Source organism: Oncorhynchus kisutch, linkage group LG22 (genome assembly GCF_002021735.2).
Source record: "Oncorhynchus kisutch isolate 150728-3 linkage group LG22, Okis_V2, whole genome shotgun sequence".
Classification (NCBI taxonomy): domain Eukaryota; kingdom Metazoa; phylum Chordata; class Actinopteri; order Salmoniformes; family Salmonidae; genus Oncorhynchus; species Oncorhynchus kisutch.
This window is the reverse complement of record NC_034195.2, coordinates 39,220,971-39,239,082: the sequence shown is the minus strand read 5'-3', so window position 1 is coordinate 39,239,082 and position 18,112 is coordinate 39,220,971. Positions and strand designations below refer to the sequence as shown.

At 42.2% G+C, this 18,112-nt stretch overlaps 1 protein-coding gene across 7 annotated transcripts in view; it reads right to left on the bottom strand.

The window, feature by feature from the left end:
• Positions 1–1,191: 1,191 nt before the first annotated feature.
• The window catches only part of LOC109867196 (protein-methionine sulfoxide oxidase mical3a), a 104,888-nt gene continuing 87,967 nt past the window's right edge, over positions 1,192–18,112 (bottom strand). For 5 of the 7 annotated variants that reach the window (XM_031801303.1, XM_031801302.1, XM_031801304.1 and 2 more), the window contains 7 exons: positions 17,375–17,482; positions 16,230–16,323; positions 11,637–11,687; positions 8,129–8,194; positions 4,297–4,396; positions 4,036–4,109; positions 1,192–3,815 (listed from right to left, as the gene is read on the bottom strand). In XM_031801303.1, coding sequence (XP_031657163.1) covers positions 3,631–3,815; positions 4,036–4,109; positions 4,297–4,396; positions 8,129–8,194; positions 11,637–11,687; positions 16,230–16,323; positions 17,375–17,482 — 678 coding nt within the window. In that variant the 3' untranslated portion in view covers positions 1,192–3,630. The remainder of the gene's footprint in view (positions 3,816–4,035; positions 4,110–4,296; positions 4,397–8,128; positions 8,195–11,636; positions 11,688–16,229; positions 16,324–17,374; positions 17,483–18,112) is intronic. The other 2 variants (XM_031801308.1, XM_031801307.1) reach the window with 2 other exon arrangements.

The window sequence follows — 18,112 nt, the reverse complement described above, 5'->3', positions numbered from 1 at the left end:
GAACAGGAAGGTGGTGCGGCGGCCCTTTGTGTGCATGTCATCAAAGTCTGGCATTCTCTGGATTTATGGTGCATTCAAAACAGTTGGAGGCCAGATTTACAATTCCGAGTTGAAAGACAGTTCAAAATGTATTTTCCCAGTCGGAGCTCATTTATTCCCGACTTCCCAGTTGTCTTGCACTCCATAAAGTCAAGTTTTCACAGTTCTGAGTTAACAGTTGTTTTGAGCGCGGCACAAATCATGCTTCATTGACAGCATGGCCAATGTTGAATGTTTATAATTTTAAACTTGGAAGAGCCCCTTATAATCTCAGATTTGGGACCACACTGCTACGGTCACTGATTCCAAACCACTCGTTGAATTTGCGATTTCCAACTTGTTGTGTAATATTTATGTCCAATGGCCGATGAGCACAGATACATTTTATCTATAATTTCTCTTCATATGACAAGGATAGAAAAGGATTTGCCAGTAGATTGTCGACTTGATTCATGATGATGACTGCTATCTAAGATTTTGAAAGTATGATGTTGACATGATCAGTCCAATTAAAGCTACTGTACATATAACGTGATTTGACGTTATTTTATTTGTGGCCAATGACCTTGAGCCTTCTTGGATGGGCACTTCTGGAACTCTATGGCAGCACCCGAAGGGCTAGAATTTTCGAGGTCTCCTCTTAGACTTTGCAGTGACGTAGTGTCCCCATGAGTGACAGAACTGGCTTGCCCCACCACCACAAAGCATTGAGCTATGCTGAAACACCTGCATTTTGGAGCTGCCTTACTCAAGAAAACAAGAGAGAGACCATGTTTGTACGCAGCTTTATTAATACAATGATATATTATTTTTTACATGTGACATGTACTGATGTGTGACATGTATTAATGCCAAAATAACATGCAAGCCCCAGCTGCCCTGATTGAAGGGTCGCCACTGCAATGGTGTAAAATGTAGCTATCTACTGTAAACCTCTGTTGGGAATTTGGCATGGCAAAACAATCCCCGCAGTAACTTATGCAAGGAAGCAACATGCCTACTTTAACTTTCCTTATAATATATTATTATGGACTATTGAACTTAAACAAATGCTATGCAATGCAATGCATACCATGCAGTATTGCTCATCTTACCTGACAGTCCCAGAAACAAGATGCAATCATTTCTGCTTAGCCGTCTTGCATGTTTTTAAAAAAATGGTCTCGTCTGCAGACATCCAGTCGGATGTTACAGATATGACCCCGTTGGAATACTGGATACACAGAAATATCGGAGTTTTCAACCGGCAAGTGGATCAAATCTGTCAGTGTGTGAAGAAACTAAATGCCAGGTTTTGCCCTTGTCGTACAGTAAAAGTGAAAACATCCTTTAATTAATTTGTCGCCAGGTTCATGTAACACATACTGTCATGTTGGGAAGATTCTGAGAACGTTGCACTTATTTAATATGCCATAAAAGAAGCACTCTTGGTTTGAATTGGGCAAATAATCAAGATCAGCTTTTCTTCAGGTGTGCTAGTTCTGGAATAGACCGTGGAATTGACAGGGGGAAGCCTACTATGCAGGACAGTCATTAATATGGTGAATATTCACATTTCTATCATAATCATAGTTGTAGTAAGTTTATACAGAAGCCTACACATAAAAGGAGACATGCGTTTCTAAATGAACAACTGCATTGCTTTATTGCCGTTTCAGCATACATCCAACACCCTATGCATTTTGGCTAAATTAAGCAGCATTTACATATTTGTCGTGTGTGTCAACATACAGTTTTAAAAATTGATTCATTTTTCTTTACATATGATACATTTTTGCACACATGTTTATAAATATCAATAAAATCTGTCAAACTTATCACACACCATCTAAACCAGCCTTGAAATTATGTAACTTTTTTGTATTCACAGCTCCGTTTAATTCTTACACAAATTCTCAGTGTATGTATCTATCAATGCAGAAAAATATATAAAACTGTGACCAACCAGAGATTTACAGTTTGGCAGAAATGCTAATAAGGTCAAATGCCAAACAAAAGCACATGCTCCTGTGACTGACAGAATAGAAGTGGTTTAGAGCAACCTTCCTGTCTCCACTTCTACTCATAACTGCTGTTTGACAACCTGTAGTTGTATGAAAGGATTTTACCAAAAAACACAATATAGAAATGTACCTCTGGTGGGATACATAAAAGTTTAAACCCTAAAAAGAAAACTAAAATATTAAAACAGAAGGGAAAAGGGCATCTTGCTCCAAAGCAGGTAATGTACCTCAGCCCCAGGGATAGCGAAGCCAGAGTTCTGTGGTTTAGAACTTCCATATTGAAGCATATCCACTGACGCAAGTGTCTCATGACACCAGTTAGTGATGTCAGTTCACTTATGGTATTATGATAACACAATGTATTGATACTGTGTAAGCCCAATAAGACACTGCCCCTAACGTTGTTCTCTCCACTGTTTACCTACACCGAGGACATTTCATGGTATATGCCAATTAGTATTGAATAAGGGCTACTGATTATAAAATGAAATATCAGTGTGATTTATGGTGAATGGCATGGTATGGAGAAGCCACATGATAGCTCAGAACTAGGACACCAAGAGATGTGTCAAGTGGGTTGCTTGCTGAAGTGTACATGTGTCAATGAATCTAGGCAGGTTAACTATTCACACCAGCACAACTTTCAGAGTCAACGCAGGATATTTTTCTTGGTGATGGAGTTTTGAGTTGATTTCCTTGCAGTCAATGTTATAAAGAGAGCACATGTGCAACCCGTCGAGCCTCCAGTTCAGGCACTCTCCTCCGTGAACACGGAAAATACCCAAATCAGTTCATTCAGGTTCTCTATCAAAACCAAGCGAATAAATACAAAACAACCAAGTGACCAGATTCCATTGATCCTTAGTGTTGACTCTCTGTGCAAAAAAATTATGGGACTTTTAGAGTCTCATCCTTATTGGCTCCTCAGAATGTGGAAGCCAATGTGTAATTGGAGTGAAAGGCAGCTAAAGGAGAGGATGTCCCTCCCCAGTCAGCAGTCACAATGCAGAGTATGTTATGAGGTTAGGTTGAGACTGATAGAATGAGAGTGAGACCACTCCTCCCCTTCCCACAGAAACCCTGTAACAGTCAATAGGTCAAGGGCCTACCCTCATCTAAAACCCCCGCTTTGCTAATATGTCATGTTCTACACATGTAGTACATTGAAACAGGTATCATACATTGAATTCCTTTACATCAGCAGGACCTAACCTGTTTCTTCCCTTTGCGTGTTTGAGATTAAAATAAATAATAAAACATTGTTCCCCATTCTGGAGAACCGCTCCAAGAACTTCTGAAGTTCTGAGAAAGTCCAGGATGTAGTTGCTCCTCCCACCGTGATTTGATAGTGAGGGGAGATATCACTGGAGGTAATGATGCCTGGCTGGTGGCAGGGTAGATATGTAAACATTATAGACTGCTCCAACAGAGGAGCCGTAATGGAACAACTCCATTCTGCACACATTCTCTGCTGGGTTATCTGGGACCGAGCATGAGACCGTGGCTTGGGCCTTCACTGAGCCCTGACACAGAGTAGGGGTAGTGTATTATCTGAGTTACGGTGGATGGTGAGTTTAGTCTCTCCTCCTCAGGCCCAGTTGAGGTTGAAGCCCTTGGAGAGCATGACAGACTCCAGGTCCTTGTCCTCCTCCTTCTCACTGAGCCTCTGCTCCTCCAGGAGGGCTACCAGGGAGTCTCTCTGCTCCACCACCTCCAGCATCTCATTCAGGATGTGCTTCTCCTGCGCCAGCTCTACCTCCGTCTTCATGTGGTCTGAGGAGGAGAGGGGGATGAAAGCAAGAGAGAGGGACAGATGAGTAGAGAATTCATATATGGAGAGGAACATGAAAAAAGTGTCTCACTGAGGTAATCAGGATTTGGTGAAACCATGAATGTTGTTTCCCATGGTCCTGCACCTATTTTTTAATGCTGCACACGAATTGCCCTTCGGGGAAAATAAAGATTTATTGAATTGAAAATTGGCGGTCCTCACCTTCAATTGCCATTCGTTCCCTCAGGTCCTGCTGCAGTCGACTCTGGCGATCCTCCAGCTCCAGTTCTCGTGCACTGGGGGACAGAAAGACAGACTTACGGCCCAACTATTACACCTGTGGCCCTGAATTATGTCTCATGTCTAAATGATGTCTCCAATCTGTCTAAATTATGTCTGTCTACCTTTAGTTACAGCACCTTATATAGATACAGAGTTCACCTTCAGTAGGCCTATAACATAGGATAATAATGGTTAACTCACAATATCATCAGCTCAGATTCGTATCGCACCAGGGCGTTTTTCTCCTGGACCAGTTTGAACCACTCCTGCATGAGCTTGGGGTCGTCCTTTTTGCCCATCCCTGGAAGAAGAAACAACACGGAAAGGGGAGTGAGGGAAACGGCAGGGCAGAGGAGGCTTTAGGTCGGTCTGATGCAGACACTGACACAGGCAATGCAATGACAGCCAAGCCAAGACGTCTTTGTTGTGGGAATGGATGGCGAAGTGAGGATGATGGGCCGGGCTGGGCCGGACTGTTGACCAGGGGTCGGGATGGTCTTGCCGTACGCCTCACAGAAGATGAAGTGGAGGAGATTTCAACTTTGGAAAATGAGCGGGAAAAACAGGCGTTTCAAAGTTGAAAGTTTGTGTATCACTAACTTCTGAGACAGACGCCCTTGCTACTGTACTGTAATATAATAATAATAATCAATAACAACACACTGAACAAAAATATAAACGCAAAGTGTAAAGTGTTGGTCCCATGTTTCATGAGCTGAAATAAAAGATACCAGAAATGTTCCATAAGCACAAAAAGCTTATTTCCCTCACATTTTGTGCACAAATTTGTTTACATCCCTGTTAGTGAGGATTTCTCCTTTGCCAAGATAATCCATCCACCTAACAGGTGTGGCATATCAAGAAACTGATTAAACAGCATGATCATTACACGGGTGCACCTTGTGCTGGGGACAATTAAACACAACAAACACAATGCCATAGATGTCGCAAGTTTTGATGGAGCGTGCAATTAACATGCTCACTGCAGAAATGTCCACCAGAGCGGTTTCCAGAGAATTTAATGTTTCTCTCTCTACCATAAGCCGCCTCCCAACGTCATTTTAGATAATTTGGCAGTACGTCTAACTGTCCTCACAAGCGCAGACCACGCCATCCCAGGACCTCCACATCCAGATTCTTCACCAGCCATCCGGACAGCTGATGAAATTGTGGGTTTGCACAACCGAAAAAAACGTCTCAGGGAAGCTCATCTGCATGCTAGTCGTCCTCACCAGGGTCTTGACCTGACTGGAAAATGCTCACCTTCGATGGCCTCTGGCACGCTGGAGAAGTGTGCTCTTCACAGATTAATCACGGTTTCAACTGTACCGAGCAGATGGCAGAAAGCCTGTATGGTGTTGTGTGGGCGAGAAGTTTTACTGATGTCAACGTTGTGAAGAGAGTGCACCATGGTGGCGATGGGGCTATGGTATGGGCAGTAATAAGCTATGGACAATGAACACAATTGCGTTTTATCGATGGAAATTAGAATGCACAGAGATCCCGTGACGAGATCCTGAGGCCCATTGTCGTGCCATTCATACGCTGCCATCACCTCGTTTCAGCATGATAATGCAGGGCCCCATGTCGCAAGGATCTGTAAACAATTCCTGGAAGCTGAACATTTCTCAGCTCTTCCATGGCCTGCATACTCACCAGACATGTCAACAATTGATCATGTTTGGGATGCTCTGGATCGACATTTTACGACAGCGCATTCCAGTTCCCGCCAATATCCAACAACTTCGCACAGCCATTGAAGAGGAGCGGGACATTCCACAGGCCACAATCAACAGCCTGATCAACTCTATGCGAAGGAGATGGTGGTCACACCAAATACCAACTGGTTTTCTGAACCACGTCCCTACCTTAAAAAAAAATAAAAAATAGATATCTGTAACCAACAGATGCATATCTGTATTCCCAGTTGTGAAATCCATAGATGAAGGCCTAATGAATTCACTTTAATTGATTTCCTTTTATGAACTGTAACTCAGTCAAATCTTTGAAATTGTTACATGTTGCGTTGACATTTTTGTTCAGTATATATGCCATTTAGCAGACACTTCTACCCAAAGCGACTTACAGTCCCGCCTGCATACATTTTTAACATACGGGTGGTCCCGGGAAACAAAAACTCTATCCTGGTGTTGGAAGCACCATGTTCTACCAACTGAGCTACAAAGGACCCCTTTATGTTCAGAGCAGTTGTCATCTCCTACCACTGTTTGCCCCCCCCCCCTTACGGAGAGGGCCATAGGTAGAGGGACAGGGCAGAAAACCATGGTGTATTCCACCACATTGTACCCGGGATGTTGTACTCAGGGAACCTATGGATGTTCTACACAGAGATAAAACACCAGAAGAGTTTCTCTCTATGGAAGTTCTACATCCCTACATGCAACAAAGTACCACCAGAAGAAATAAAGGATCCTGTCAGATCCTATTCATACAGAGCAGTTTCAAAAAACCTGTGTTATGAATGATTTAATTCTCCCTATAGCTTCTACTACTGAGTCAAATGATGGCGCCGATCTGTCATTTAGACCAATAGTGAAGCTATCATACTCCCCTATTAAACCTGCCTGAGGGAGAAGACTGGTATTTGGCATGCATTACTGCAGTCAAGGGCCAGCGGCCAAATAACTTTTACCCTTATGCCACTGTAAAGGTGGCCAGTCCATGCTATGCTATAGAAAGTCTGCTAGCATTTTTCATCTGTCGCACGTAGGTGGGAGCCAAGCGGTTTCAATGAGACACTGGGGGGGCAAACCATTGATGCAGCATGATGTACTTAGCTGGAGTGGTGGAGTCTCTTGCAAAACGAAAAGGAAAAACACAACATACACATAAATCAAATGGCTGTGCTCTCGGGTGCTGCTGCCGGTTTTCGCTGATTAACAGACAAGGACAGAGAGAGGCAAAGCGGAGTTCCTCAGACGGAGGAACTCAGACAGGACAAAGAGGAGATGGAAACAGGTGGATTTGCTAACTTAACCAACAATGTGCTTGCTTTTCCCTCTCCCTCTCTCTTTCTTTCTTTGCGCCTCGTCCACCACCCTTAGCCCAGGTTCCAAGATCACAGGAGAGAAGAGCCACAGTTAACAACATAACACACATCCAGCCTGAAAACCAGATCGCACAGAACACACACAGGCATGTTTTGTTTACATTGATCAGAAAGCTTCTCAAGCAGTTTCACACAGACATACATGTGTTAGAGACAGTAGACCAGATGATCCAGAATGTTGTAGAATATGGAAAACTGAGATGTGTCACAAGTTGTAGGTCTATCGCTCTCTTTATCACAACCTTGTCACACACAGTCTTAGTTGTAACACACTATAGTCAAGAGAGAGGCTGTCAGGCAGCTTTCACACACTATAGAGAGACTACACCACTCAGTAGTGGGAGATCGATGGCTTTTCATGTCCATTAGTTTTACAGCAAACAGAGGACATGCTTTTGATTAAACACACAATGAAGCAGAGTAGTTTCCCCTTTAGCTTTAGCTGCAGCTACTTGGAATGATGGAAAAATGTGTGCACAATAGCTGTTTACTTACTTGGGTTGTTAACCAGGGTTGAGGGGTTTCTAATATGTTTCTGCTTGAGACTGTTAATCTCAAGGCAAATTAATCTGGGAGGGGGTCTATAGAAGTCTCCATGTTACATGGTTGATTCAAGACTGTAAATAAACCATTTAAAAATACTATTGGTGACAGTGTGCACTAGGTTTCTGAGTATCCTCAACTCTACAAACCAAAAGTCGCATAGACATGTCCTGTCCTTATTTTCTCATCTACACCGTTCCAGCAAGTTTACAAATGTCTACATAAATGTGTGTAATGTTCAGTGTGATACGACTATGGTAGATAGCGAACGGTGACATCCTGGGGAAATCTACTGAGCCTGGACACACAGGAGGAGTTTCAGGAGACCGAGGGGAGGAGCCCTGCTTTGTGGATCCCCGCGGTCGGTTGCTGTGGTAACCTGAAGCAGCCAGCAGCAGGCAAGGCAATAGGTTACGTTACCTTCAGAGGAACAGCAGGGACAGAAGGAGATAGGTCTTCGGCGAGGGGTCCCGACAAAGGGCTCAACTACTTCCACAACATAGGGAAAGAGTGCCAAGGGGTGGGGTGGAGGAAGAGGAGGAAGAAGTGATAGACAGAGAAAAAAAGTGTAGAGGACATAAAGTGTGAGAGGAAGTGTAGGAGGGAGGGAGAGATGGGAGGGGGGAGATGAGGAAGAAAGAACAGTGAGGAGAAAAATCTAAAAGAATGAGAGCACTAGGAGAAGGAGGGAGAACTGAAAGCACCTGTAGAGAGGAGGTGAGAGAGATCAGTTGTGTGGGGTCAGAGAAGGTGAAAAAAAAAGAGAGTGAAAACAAAAAGGGCTGGAAAGAACAGGGGAATAATCCTCATCTGTTATCTGATGTACTCAAGAATAATAATCCTCAAATTCAGAAAAACTGTGGTGACTTCATGAGTTCTATGGGGTGATACAGGAGCCTTCACAATACCAATGTTGTGTAATGTGTTGACAATGCTCTGCAAATTAGATTCATCTAAATGAAAACAGCTTTTTATTCATCATCACTTGAGATTTACAGAAATAGAAGATAAATCATCTAAGCGGGAAATAGTTAATTATTCCATCTTTGAAAATATTTCAGCTCTCCCAGGTAAACATAACTTGTATTTGTTGACGTTGTGGCTACTTTTGAAGTGCAAATTAGCATTTTTGTGCAAATACGTGTGAACCTCCGCGAGAAAGTCCTCACATATAATGAGGTCATACTGTCTACCGGATATAGTGAGGAAAGATAAACACTGTCCTAGGCACAAACTGTAAGGTGAAGAGGAGATATAAAGTAATTGAGTTTCTCAATGAAGAAGAGCCTTCTATCAGAGAGTGTATTGGACAAACGATGAGTAGGGGATGGTGTCACACACCGATACAACAGGAAATGCACACAATGTACTCAACAGTCTGAGACTTGGGTGAAAGAGCTCAGAGAATGGAATGCTGGTGAAATTAACCACAAGAGACTATCACAGTAGAATCATAACTCTCCACTCAAACAAGATAGGCTGTCTCACATACTCACTGCTGTGAGATTTTCAAGTGCAATGGTTCCGCCTCATACCTCATCATAAAACCAGTTATTTATTATAATGTGTATGTAAAGTACCAAATCATTGAGAATCATTGTGAAACTAGCGTGCCTATTTGAGGTGATTATGGTTGTAAATGGAGTGATAGATAAGATGTGTCACTGCAGTCAACCCTGCTGGCCAAAAGCGAGAGCATGACAGCAGATTCCTTTGTTAGCTTTTAGCACCCCCTGCAGGGCTGCTGCACACACAGAACAGCCATGCTGCTTCCCTCAATAGCCTGTGTTTCAGTTCATGATTTGGCCAGTGCCAGCTAGATGGAAGCCAGTCCAATTCACTTCACCAGACAGGGTAACACTGTATCAGGCCAAAGTTGCAGAATGCCGACCATGTATACCTTGTCCTCCACACAGCCCAGAAGCTTGAGACCATCAGACACACACTGCATTCAGTTTGGAAGATCAAACCAAGTGGCAATGGAGTCTCTCTTCAATTCCAGAAATACTTACCTTCAATGGATGCCTCATCTAACTTGCTGCGATTTACTCAAAAACCGAAACATTTATAATTGTTGCATGCAATTGTACCAAGGGTCTTTAAACCACATAGTGAATGTGATCACACTATTGGGGGACAATGACCAGATAGATTTTTCCAGTGTTACAACACTCCATGCCATCTCCTTTCTAATGGGTGACAACGACAACATCATCACAGAGAGCGGGACAGTCAGACGGTCAAGACACCATATCCACGCTGGGTCACTAATACAGACTCTTTTGGACAATCACAGGTAGCATCCAAAATGGCACCCGGTTACCTATGTAGTGCACTAAATTTTACCAGAGCCAAATGGCCATATATGGGACACTAGTTTAGACCAGGGCCCATACCCAGTAGTGCGTAATATCGGGCCATGGTCAAAAGTAGTGCAATATATAGGGAATAGGCCATTTTGGATACACACACAATGTGAATAGGACGGCTATGAGGGGTCAAGACCAAACACTGCTTTTCAGCACAGACACGTATATTACAGGGAGTTATGCAACAGGGCAGGTATGGGAGAGTCAGAAGAGCACGAGCACCAGAGCTGGGACTACAGGGATACAGCAGCACCAGAGCTGGGACTACAGGGATACAGCAGCACCAGAGCTGGGACTACAGGGATACAGCAGCACCAGAGCTGGGACTACAGGGATACAGCAGCACCAGAGCTGGGACTACAGGGATACAGCAGCACCAGAGCTGGGACTACAGGGATACAGCAGCACCAGAGCTGGGACAACAGGGATACAGCAGCACGGCTCTAAGGCTAGTCAAGGGCCAGGAGTTTAGTTAGGAGTTTGGGGTCAGTAAGGGGCAGGGGGCACTATTTTCAAGTTGGGTAGGTGAGTGTGTGTGTGTGTGGTTCTACTTTAACATGATCCCTGCCGCCTAGCCTAGTGGTTAGAGCGTTGGACTAGTAACCGGGAAGGTTGCAAGAGCAAATCCCCGAGCTGACATGGTACAAATCTGCCGTTCTGCCCCTGAACAGGCAGTTACCCCACTGTTCCTAGGCTGTCATTGAAAATAAGAATTTGTTCCTAACTGACTTGCATAGTTAAATAAAGGTAAAACAAATAAAAATATGTGTTAGCATGTGTGTGTTCTTTACTAAATGCTTTCCTAGTTATTATACTTGTACACTATTCCAATGCATAGATGTTATTATGTAATCCAGGGGTTCCCAAGCTTTTTCCACTCAGGGTCCCCCTTCCAGCATTGGGGAACATACTGTGCAAGTGCCATGTCTATTTCCTGCAATTCTACACATTTTGCCATGGGGTGCAATTCTACACATTTTGCTATGGGATGCAAAGACAATTGTTCAGTTTTAAAACTAATTTTCTTGCAATTCTATAAATTTTGTGACTTAAACAAGTACAACAATATTTATGGGCAAAAAAAAACATTAGCTGACATGGGCTACTTGATCTGGACATTTCTGACAAGTTATAAATAGCTCTCTAAGTAACGTATACAATGACTGATATGACAAGAGGAGCTGATGATGTACTACCTCATTTCGAAATTACACCTTGCGCATTCTACTATTACAACTTTCAAGAGTACGTTTAACACCCCACAGTTTGGGAACCACTGATGTAATCAATGCAGTGAAATTAACATTAAAATGATCAAAGAGTGAAAATGATCTTAACAAGAAAAGTGGGGGGGGGGAGTGTGTGATCTTTCTGACTGTGTGTGCGCTAAGTGTCTATTAGAAGTGATACTGGAGGGATCTGAGAGTGACTAGGCTTCTGCCGCAGCAGGGGATGCAGCTCTGAGGAAACAAGCTCCAGACCAGTAGTATAGAAGGGAAAGACAGATATAGGTGGGTTAGCTGTTAGTTATTTGGAAGCGACAGATTTGAAATACATACCGCCCAGATGCAAGTCCATGATTTCACTGTAATTAGACTCTCCCCAATAGTCTACAACAGGGATATATTAGAGATATGAGTTATTGTACACACACACAGCCTCCACTGGGCAACACCAATCTGCAACAAGATGGTCATGCACATGCTTGCACACACACACCACAACCACACACAGTTCAAACATGCACACAAGTACTCACCACAATACATATGCAGTCAAGTACACATATTGGTTTTTACTACATGTACTTTTCCATAATGATAGGGTGGCTACATATATTTCCTGTAAGGCTGTGTACTGCCTCTGTGTATGAGACATTAACTATGTGTGTGTGAGGCAACACCAGGTATGGAGTGTCACGGTACCGGTGACTCGCTCATCTGATACACTGATGCTTTAGAGTAGGCATACACCATGTCAACCACAAGGGTGTAGTGGGTTAAGATGTCTTATATGTACAGTAGTATTCCCACTTTTGATTGGTAACCATACCAATACATCAATGCATATGTATGCCCTTGGCCACAATTGTATTCAGTCTTGGTGAACAGAAACCCTTCCATATGAGGCTATGTGGACAAACACATCCAATGTGAGCACACACACATCTATGTCGAAACACAAAGACATTCTCCAAATCGCATGCAGCTCAGACGATGACCGACAGAAACAATTAGAGTACAGTATGGGTGTTGTATTAACTACAGTGAATCTGATGTTTTGATACAAGTACAATAAGTCCCCTTATACAGTCCTTTGAAAGCGTAGACGACAGAGAGGTTAAAGTCCACTTGAGAGAAAATTCACTCTGTGATTTAAGTTAGTATTGTGGAGTAACTAATAATGTTGTTGATCCATCCTGTTTTCTCCTATCACAGCAATTAAACTCTGTAGCGGTTTTAGTCACCATTCACCTCATGGTGAAATCACTGAGCGTTTTTTCCTGAGTGGTTGGAAGGACGCCTGTATGTTTGTAGTGACATATTTGTAGTGACTGGGTGTATTGATACACCATCCAAAGTGTAATTAATAACTTCACCATGCTCAAAGGGATATTCAATGTCTGCTTCTTTTTCTTTTTTTTACCCGTCTACCAATAGGAGCCCTTCTTTGCGAGGCCTCCCTGGACTTTGTGATTGAATCTGTGTTTGAAATTCACTGCTCGACTGAACGACCTTACAGATAATTGTATGTGTAGGGTACAGAGACGAGGTAGTCATTAAAGAATTCTGATAAACACTATTATTGCACACAGAGTAAGTCCATACAACTTAATTTGTCACTTGTTAAGCAAATCTTTACTCCTGAACTTATTTAGGCTTGCAATAACAAAAGGGGTTACATTTTTTATTAATTTGCTAAATTGAATTTTTTTTAAATCTAAAAACATAATTCTACTTTGACATTATGGGCTATTGTGTGTTGACCCGTGACACAATATCTCAATTTAATACATTTCAAATCAAATTCAGGCTGTAACATTTATGGGGGGGGGGGGGGGGGGGGGGGGGGTGAATACTTTCTGAAAGCACTGCAAGCATTCACCAGTTTGTGTAGTTCACATAGGTTACCAATAATTATAGATTATTTTGAGACTTACAAAATTGTATCTATTTATGCTATACTTTGCATGCCTTGAAACCCTATTTAAAAGTTGTTAGCATTGTATTGTGTAATGTTCTACAGTAAACAAGAATGACTTCATCACTGAGTGATTATGATGTCTGTGATAGTCCCTTGTCTTGCACAGTGTGAATGTATTGTTTCAGAGTAAGAGATACCACCAGTATCTAGACACTGCATATCTAGATACAAGATGAACTTAGATGAGGATTTCTACAAATTTAAGAATATACTTTCATTCACTGCTAAACCAGGGCAACTGGTTTTATGAAAAGTATAGTTTGGATACTCTCAAGCAAGAAAGATAAGCAGAATTGCTGCTATCCCAGCTACTTTTTCTTCATAAAGGAGAGGTCAATGCGCATTTAGAGGAAATGTGGTACATATATAATAACCCCTCAGTAACAGTACTTGAGAATGCTTGAATTGATTCTGTATTTACAGATCCAGAATGTAATTAACATACAATTAGCGTATAACTTACATATATGTATTACCATAAAAACAGAGATTAACATATTCAACTGTTGAAGAGGATCATCTCCACCCAACGAGGACACTACATCAACAAACTGAATGAAAAGCTCCAAACTCATTCCCCAATCCCAACATTTAAAAAGTAGGCAGTGGCTATGGATACAGGCAGTGGCTATGGATACAGGGTGTGGCTAAAGGCTGTGGCTATGGATACAGGCAGTGGCTATGGATACAGGCAGTGGCTATGGATACAGGCAGTGGCTATGGATACAGGCAGTGGCTATGGATACAGGCAGTGGCTATGGATACATGCAGTGGCTATGGATACATGCAGTGGCTATGGATACATGCAGTGGCTATGGATACAGGCAGTGGCTATGGATACAGGCAGTGGCTATGGATACAGGCAGTGGCTATGGATACAGGCAGTGGCTATGGATACAGGCAGTGGCTATGGATACAGGCAGTGGCTATGGATACAGGCAGTGGCTATGGATACAGGCAGTGGCTATGGATACAGGCAGTGGCTATGGATACAGGCAGTGGCTATGGATACAGAGTTTTTTGCCCACGCCCCCACGGAAATTCTCTCTTAAAGCTAAGGATCCAGATCACGTTCTGCATGTGTTATTTTACGCACACATTCATATTTCTAACGTAGCTGCTGCTCACACTCCCCCCAGTTGTGTAAAGTAAGTCGTTTTTGGTGTCTGTACTTCACTATTTTTGACAATGTTTACTTTCACTTCACTACATTCCAAAAGAAAATAATGGACTTTTTACTCCATATATTTTCCCTGACATCCAAAAGTACTCGTTACATTTAGAATGCTTTGCAGGAGCAGGACAGGAAAATGGTCCATTCCTGCACTTATCAAGAGAACATCCCTGGTCATTTCTAGTGCCTCTGATCTGACGGACTCACTAAACACACATGCTTTGTTTGTAAATGATGTTTGAGTTTTGCCGTGTGCCCCTGGCTATCCATACATTTAAAAAAGAAAACGGTGCTGTCTGGTTTGCATAATAAGGAATTTGAAATGATTCATTCTTAAGAAAATTTAAAACCAAATACTTTTAGACGAGGTACTTTCACTTGAGTCATTTTCTATTGCAGTATCTTTACTTTTACTCAAGTATGACAATTGGGTACTTTTTCCACCATTGACTCCACCTCCATATTTCACTCTTTACTCACCCTCTTCTGAACCATGATGATGTTGGCTATGTCTCTGCCTCATATTTCTGAACAGCTGTCTGTTCTTCTCTGTCTGTCTGTTGTAACTAAATATTGCAGTCACCCCCAGCAAAAATACTCAGTGTTTTGTGTGATGATGTAGGCTTACAGTGCATTCAGACCCCTTTTTCCCTTTTTACAGCCTTATTCTAAAATACAGTAAATAGTTTTTAAAATCATTATTCAACACACAATACTCCATAATAACAAAGCAAAAACAGGCACAGACCTGGGAAAGTGCACCGAAAAATGTCAAAGTACTGAGTAAAGGGTCTGAATACTTTTTTTAGGTTTAATACATTTGCAAAAAAATACCATTTAATCCATTTTAGAATAAGACTAACATAACAAAACGTGGAAAAAGGTGAGGGGTCTGAATACTTTCTGAAAGCACTGCATCTTTATAGTTTCTGCTACATCCTAGTTCCTGAAAAAAGAACACTACTTGACTGCCTGTCTTCCTGCACAGCTTGTTTGCAATGATGATAACATTCAATCGCTAATTTTACTGCGTATCTTTGTCTTGCTACGTTCCACATCTGTGCAGCCGAACGTTCTAGGCAGCTAAGCGTGTATCCGGACCGGTAAAAAGAGTCGGACAATGGGAAGTTAATTTTGCATCAACCGGTGCCATAGTTATGCTGTATATGCTGGTATCGTGGTGAGAGTAAATAGCTGCATGTACCTCATCAGCTAAGAAGAACATGAAATCGCTAGACTGTGTCGTAAGTATGTTTGCAATACTGATTTGTTTGTATGTTTTGTATGTATGCAATACTGAATTTTGAGTAATACATGTATTAGCTGCATATAGCCTCCTCACCTCCTGAAAAAAGAACATGAAATCAGGCTTATGCTTACTGAGAAATGGAATGCAATATTTGGAACGGTTTAGTGTACAACATGACGTTTGTAGGAAATTGCGCTTATGTTTAATAGCCTACTGAGGGAATGCAAGAGTTCGAACAGTTTTGTGCACAACATAAAGTCTGTAGGCTACACCAATGACCAGACAAAGGTGATCAGGAGGGATTGGCAGTGGAGTGGGCACACTGATACAAAAAACTAAATCCTGCACATGAGCAGAAATATCCGTATTTTTAGCCTGGGAAAACTGTGATAAAGAAACTCCATATCCGTATCCACTTCGTAACAAGTATGACCCCACCCCATGTGTGGACCCTGGGGGGGGGGGGGGGGGGGGGGGGGGGTGTAACCCAATCAGAAAAAGAAGAAGTGAGTGACAGATGGGTACCTGCTTCCCCTCGCAGGGCTTTCTCCACGGCCACGCCCCTCTCCTCCAGCTGTCTTTGCTTCTCCTCCACCTGCTCCAGCTGTCTCTGGATGATCTGAGGGAGCAACGACATGCCAGAGAACAATTCAGAACACACACACACACACACTAAAGCTTACTAACCTATTTTGTTGGGAAGTAATAACTAGTGATTACAGGCTATTGTGAAATGGTAGAACATGCTGCTAGCCATGTGATTTTTCTCCGTGACCAAAACATGATGACTTTCGATTTTTAGCTGATATGGGAAAAAATACACAAATCAGCATTTCAAACTGGTATATTGTTTTAGGTTACACAGGCAAGTATAAGAATATTTGCCAGAGCATATTTTTTTATAATAAATATTATTATATCACATGGCGATGTGGGAAGCTAAAAAGGATAGCTAGCTTGCAATGTTTATAGCCAAGCTGCTGCCAGCTAGCTACTACTAGCAAAGGAAACTCTTCCTCGCTTTCACAAAATAAAAAATGTTGCTATTTCCCCAATGTGAATAGGACCGGCGAGGATATTATGTTACCAAAAGGTGTCCGCTACTCCAAAAATCACCCTCCACCTACGTGCATACACAAACAATGGTAAACGGAGTGAAATGTGGAGTAAACTTAACCCTAACCCTCTGAATTATCCGAGGGAGGAACGACAGGCCAGAACCCACACATATGAACACACACACGAACATACACAAACATGGAGTGTCTCATTGCACACATATTCATAATATTTCAATGAACTGACAGTTCCCTGGACTAAAAACTTTAGTTTAAAGTTAAAGAGTTTAAAGTTAATGTCTGAAACCCTCTTAATAATGAACTTCTCAAAGTTGGATTGGTTTTGTTCTTTGGTAAAAAGGCATACTTTTTGTCTTATAAAATATTCATAAGCAGTAACAGAGGGTGCATAGCTAATTAGTATTGTATTGATCTCTGCATGAAGTTCTGTTTTGATGATCTTCAAAGACATGAAACTGGGCTTGCCAAAATCATTCAAAATTCACAGCGGTCTTAGTTCGCAAGTTGGACCCTTCTGTGGACTCATACACAAGATCCATACTCCACCAACTACGTTTTCTTCCAAAACAACACATCCTATTGACTACTTACCTGGGCTCTGTGCAGCCTCTTCAACTCCTCCTGCTTGGCCTGTCGCCGGGCAGCTTTCTGTACCCTCCGTGTCAGCTTGGCATTGAGCTCCTCCTCTGTGTAGGTTTTCTGTAACAACATTACACCGTGTTAGAGGCCTTTAGAGAGGTGCTCCCTCAGGCTCCGAGGAAACCAAGCCCTTCATATACAGGACAGTGGAACCTCACAAGTTCACAGAATGCTCAGAAGACCTTCACAGAACGCTTTCTACAGGGGAGAAACCAGCTAGGGGTGACTGATAGATTGTAGATTACATTATACTATATGACATTGCAGAAAAACCCCAGAGGAGCCTTCTCCTATGGGAGAGAACAATAGCTCTCCATCCCCACAATGGGAGTAAATAGCAAACTGGTGTTTCTTTCTGAGAGGTGGCCATCCATTATACCAAAGATTACCATTGAGAGTACAAGAAGAGATCACCAATTCTAGAAATGGCATAGCTAGGACAAAGCTAGGACAAGCCCCACAATTAAAACTGAACAGACATAAATACACATAAAACTACAAATGTCTGAGAAACCTTAGATTTCCTTGTACAATATTTCACACTTGTATTATTTCCCCAGTCTATAAATTCTCAGAAATGTATGGAAATATATGGATATTTTATGAGTTGTCCATGTACATTTTTGTCATCTTTCGGTTATTATTTTTCTGCAATAAAAAGCTGGAGCGATATAGGAAAAGCGATAGTAG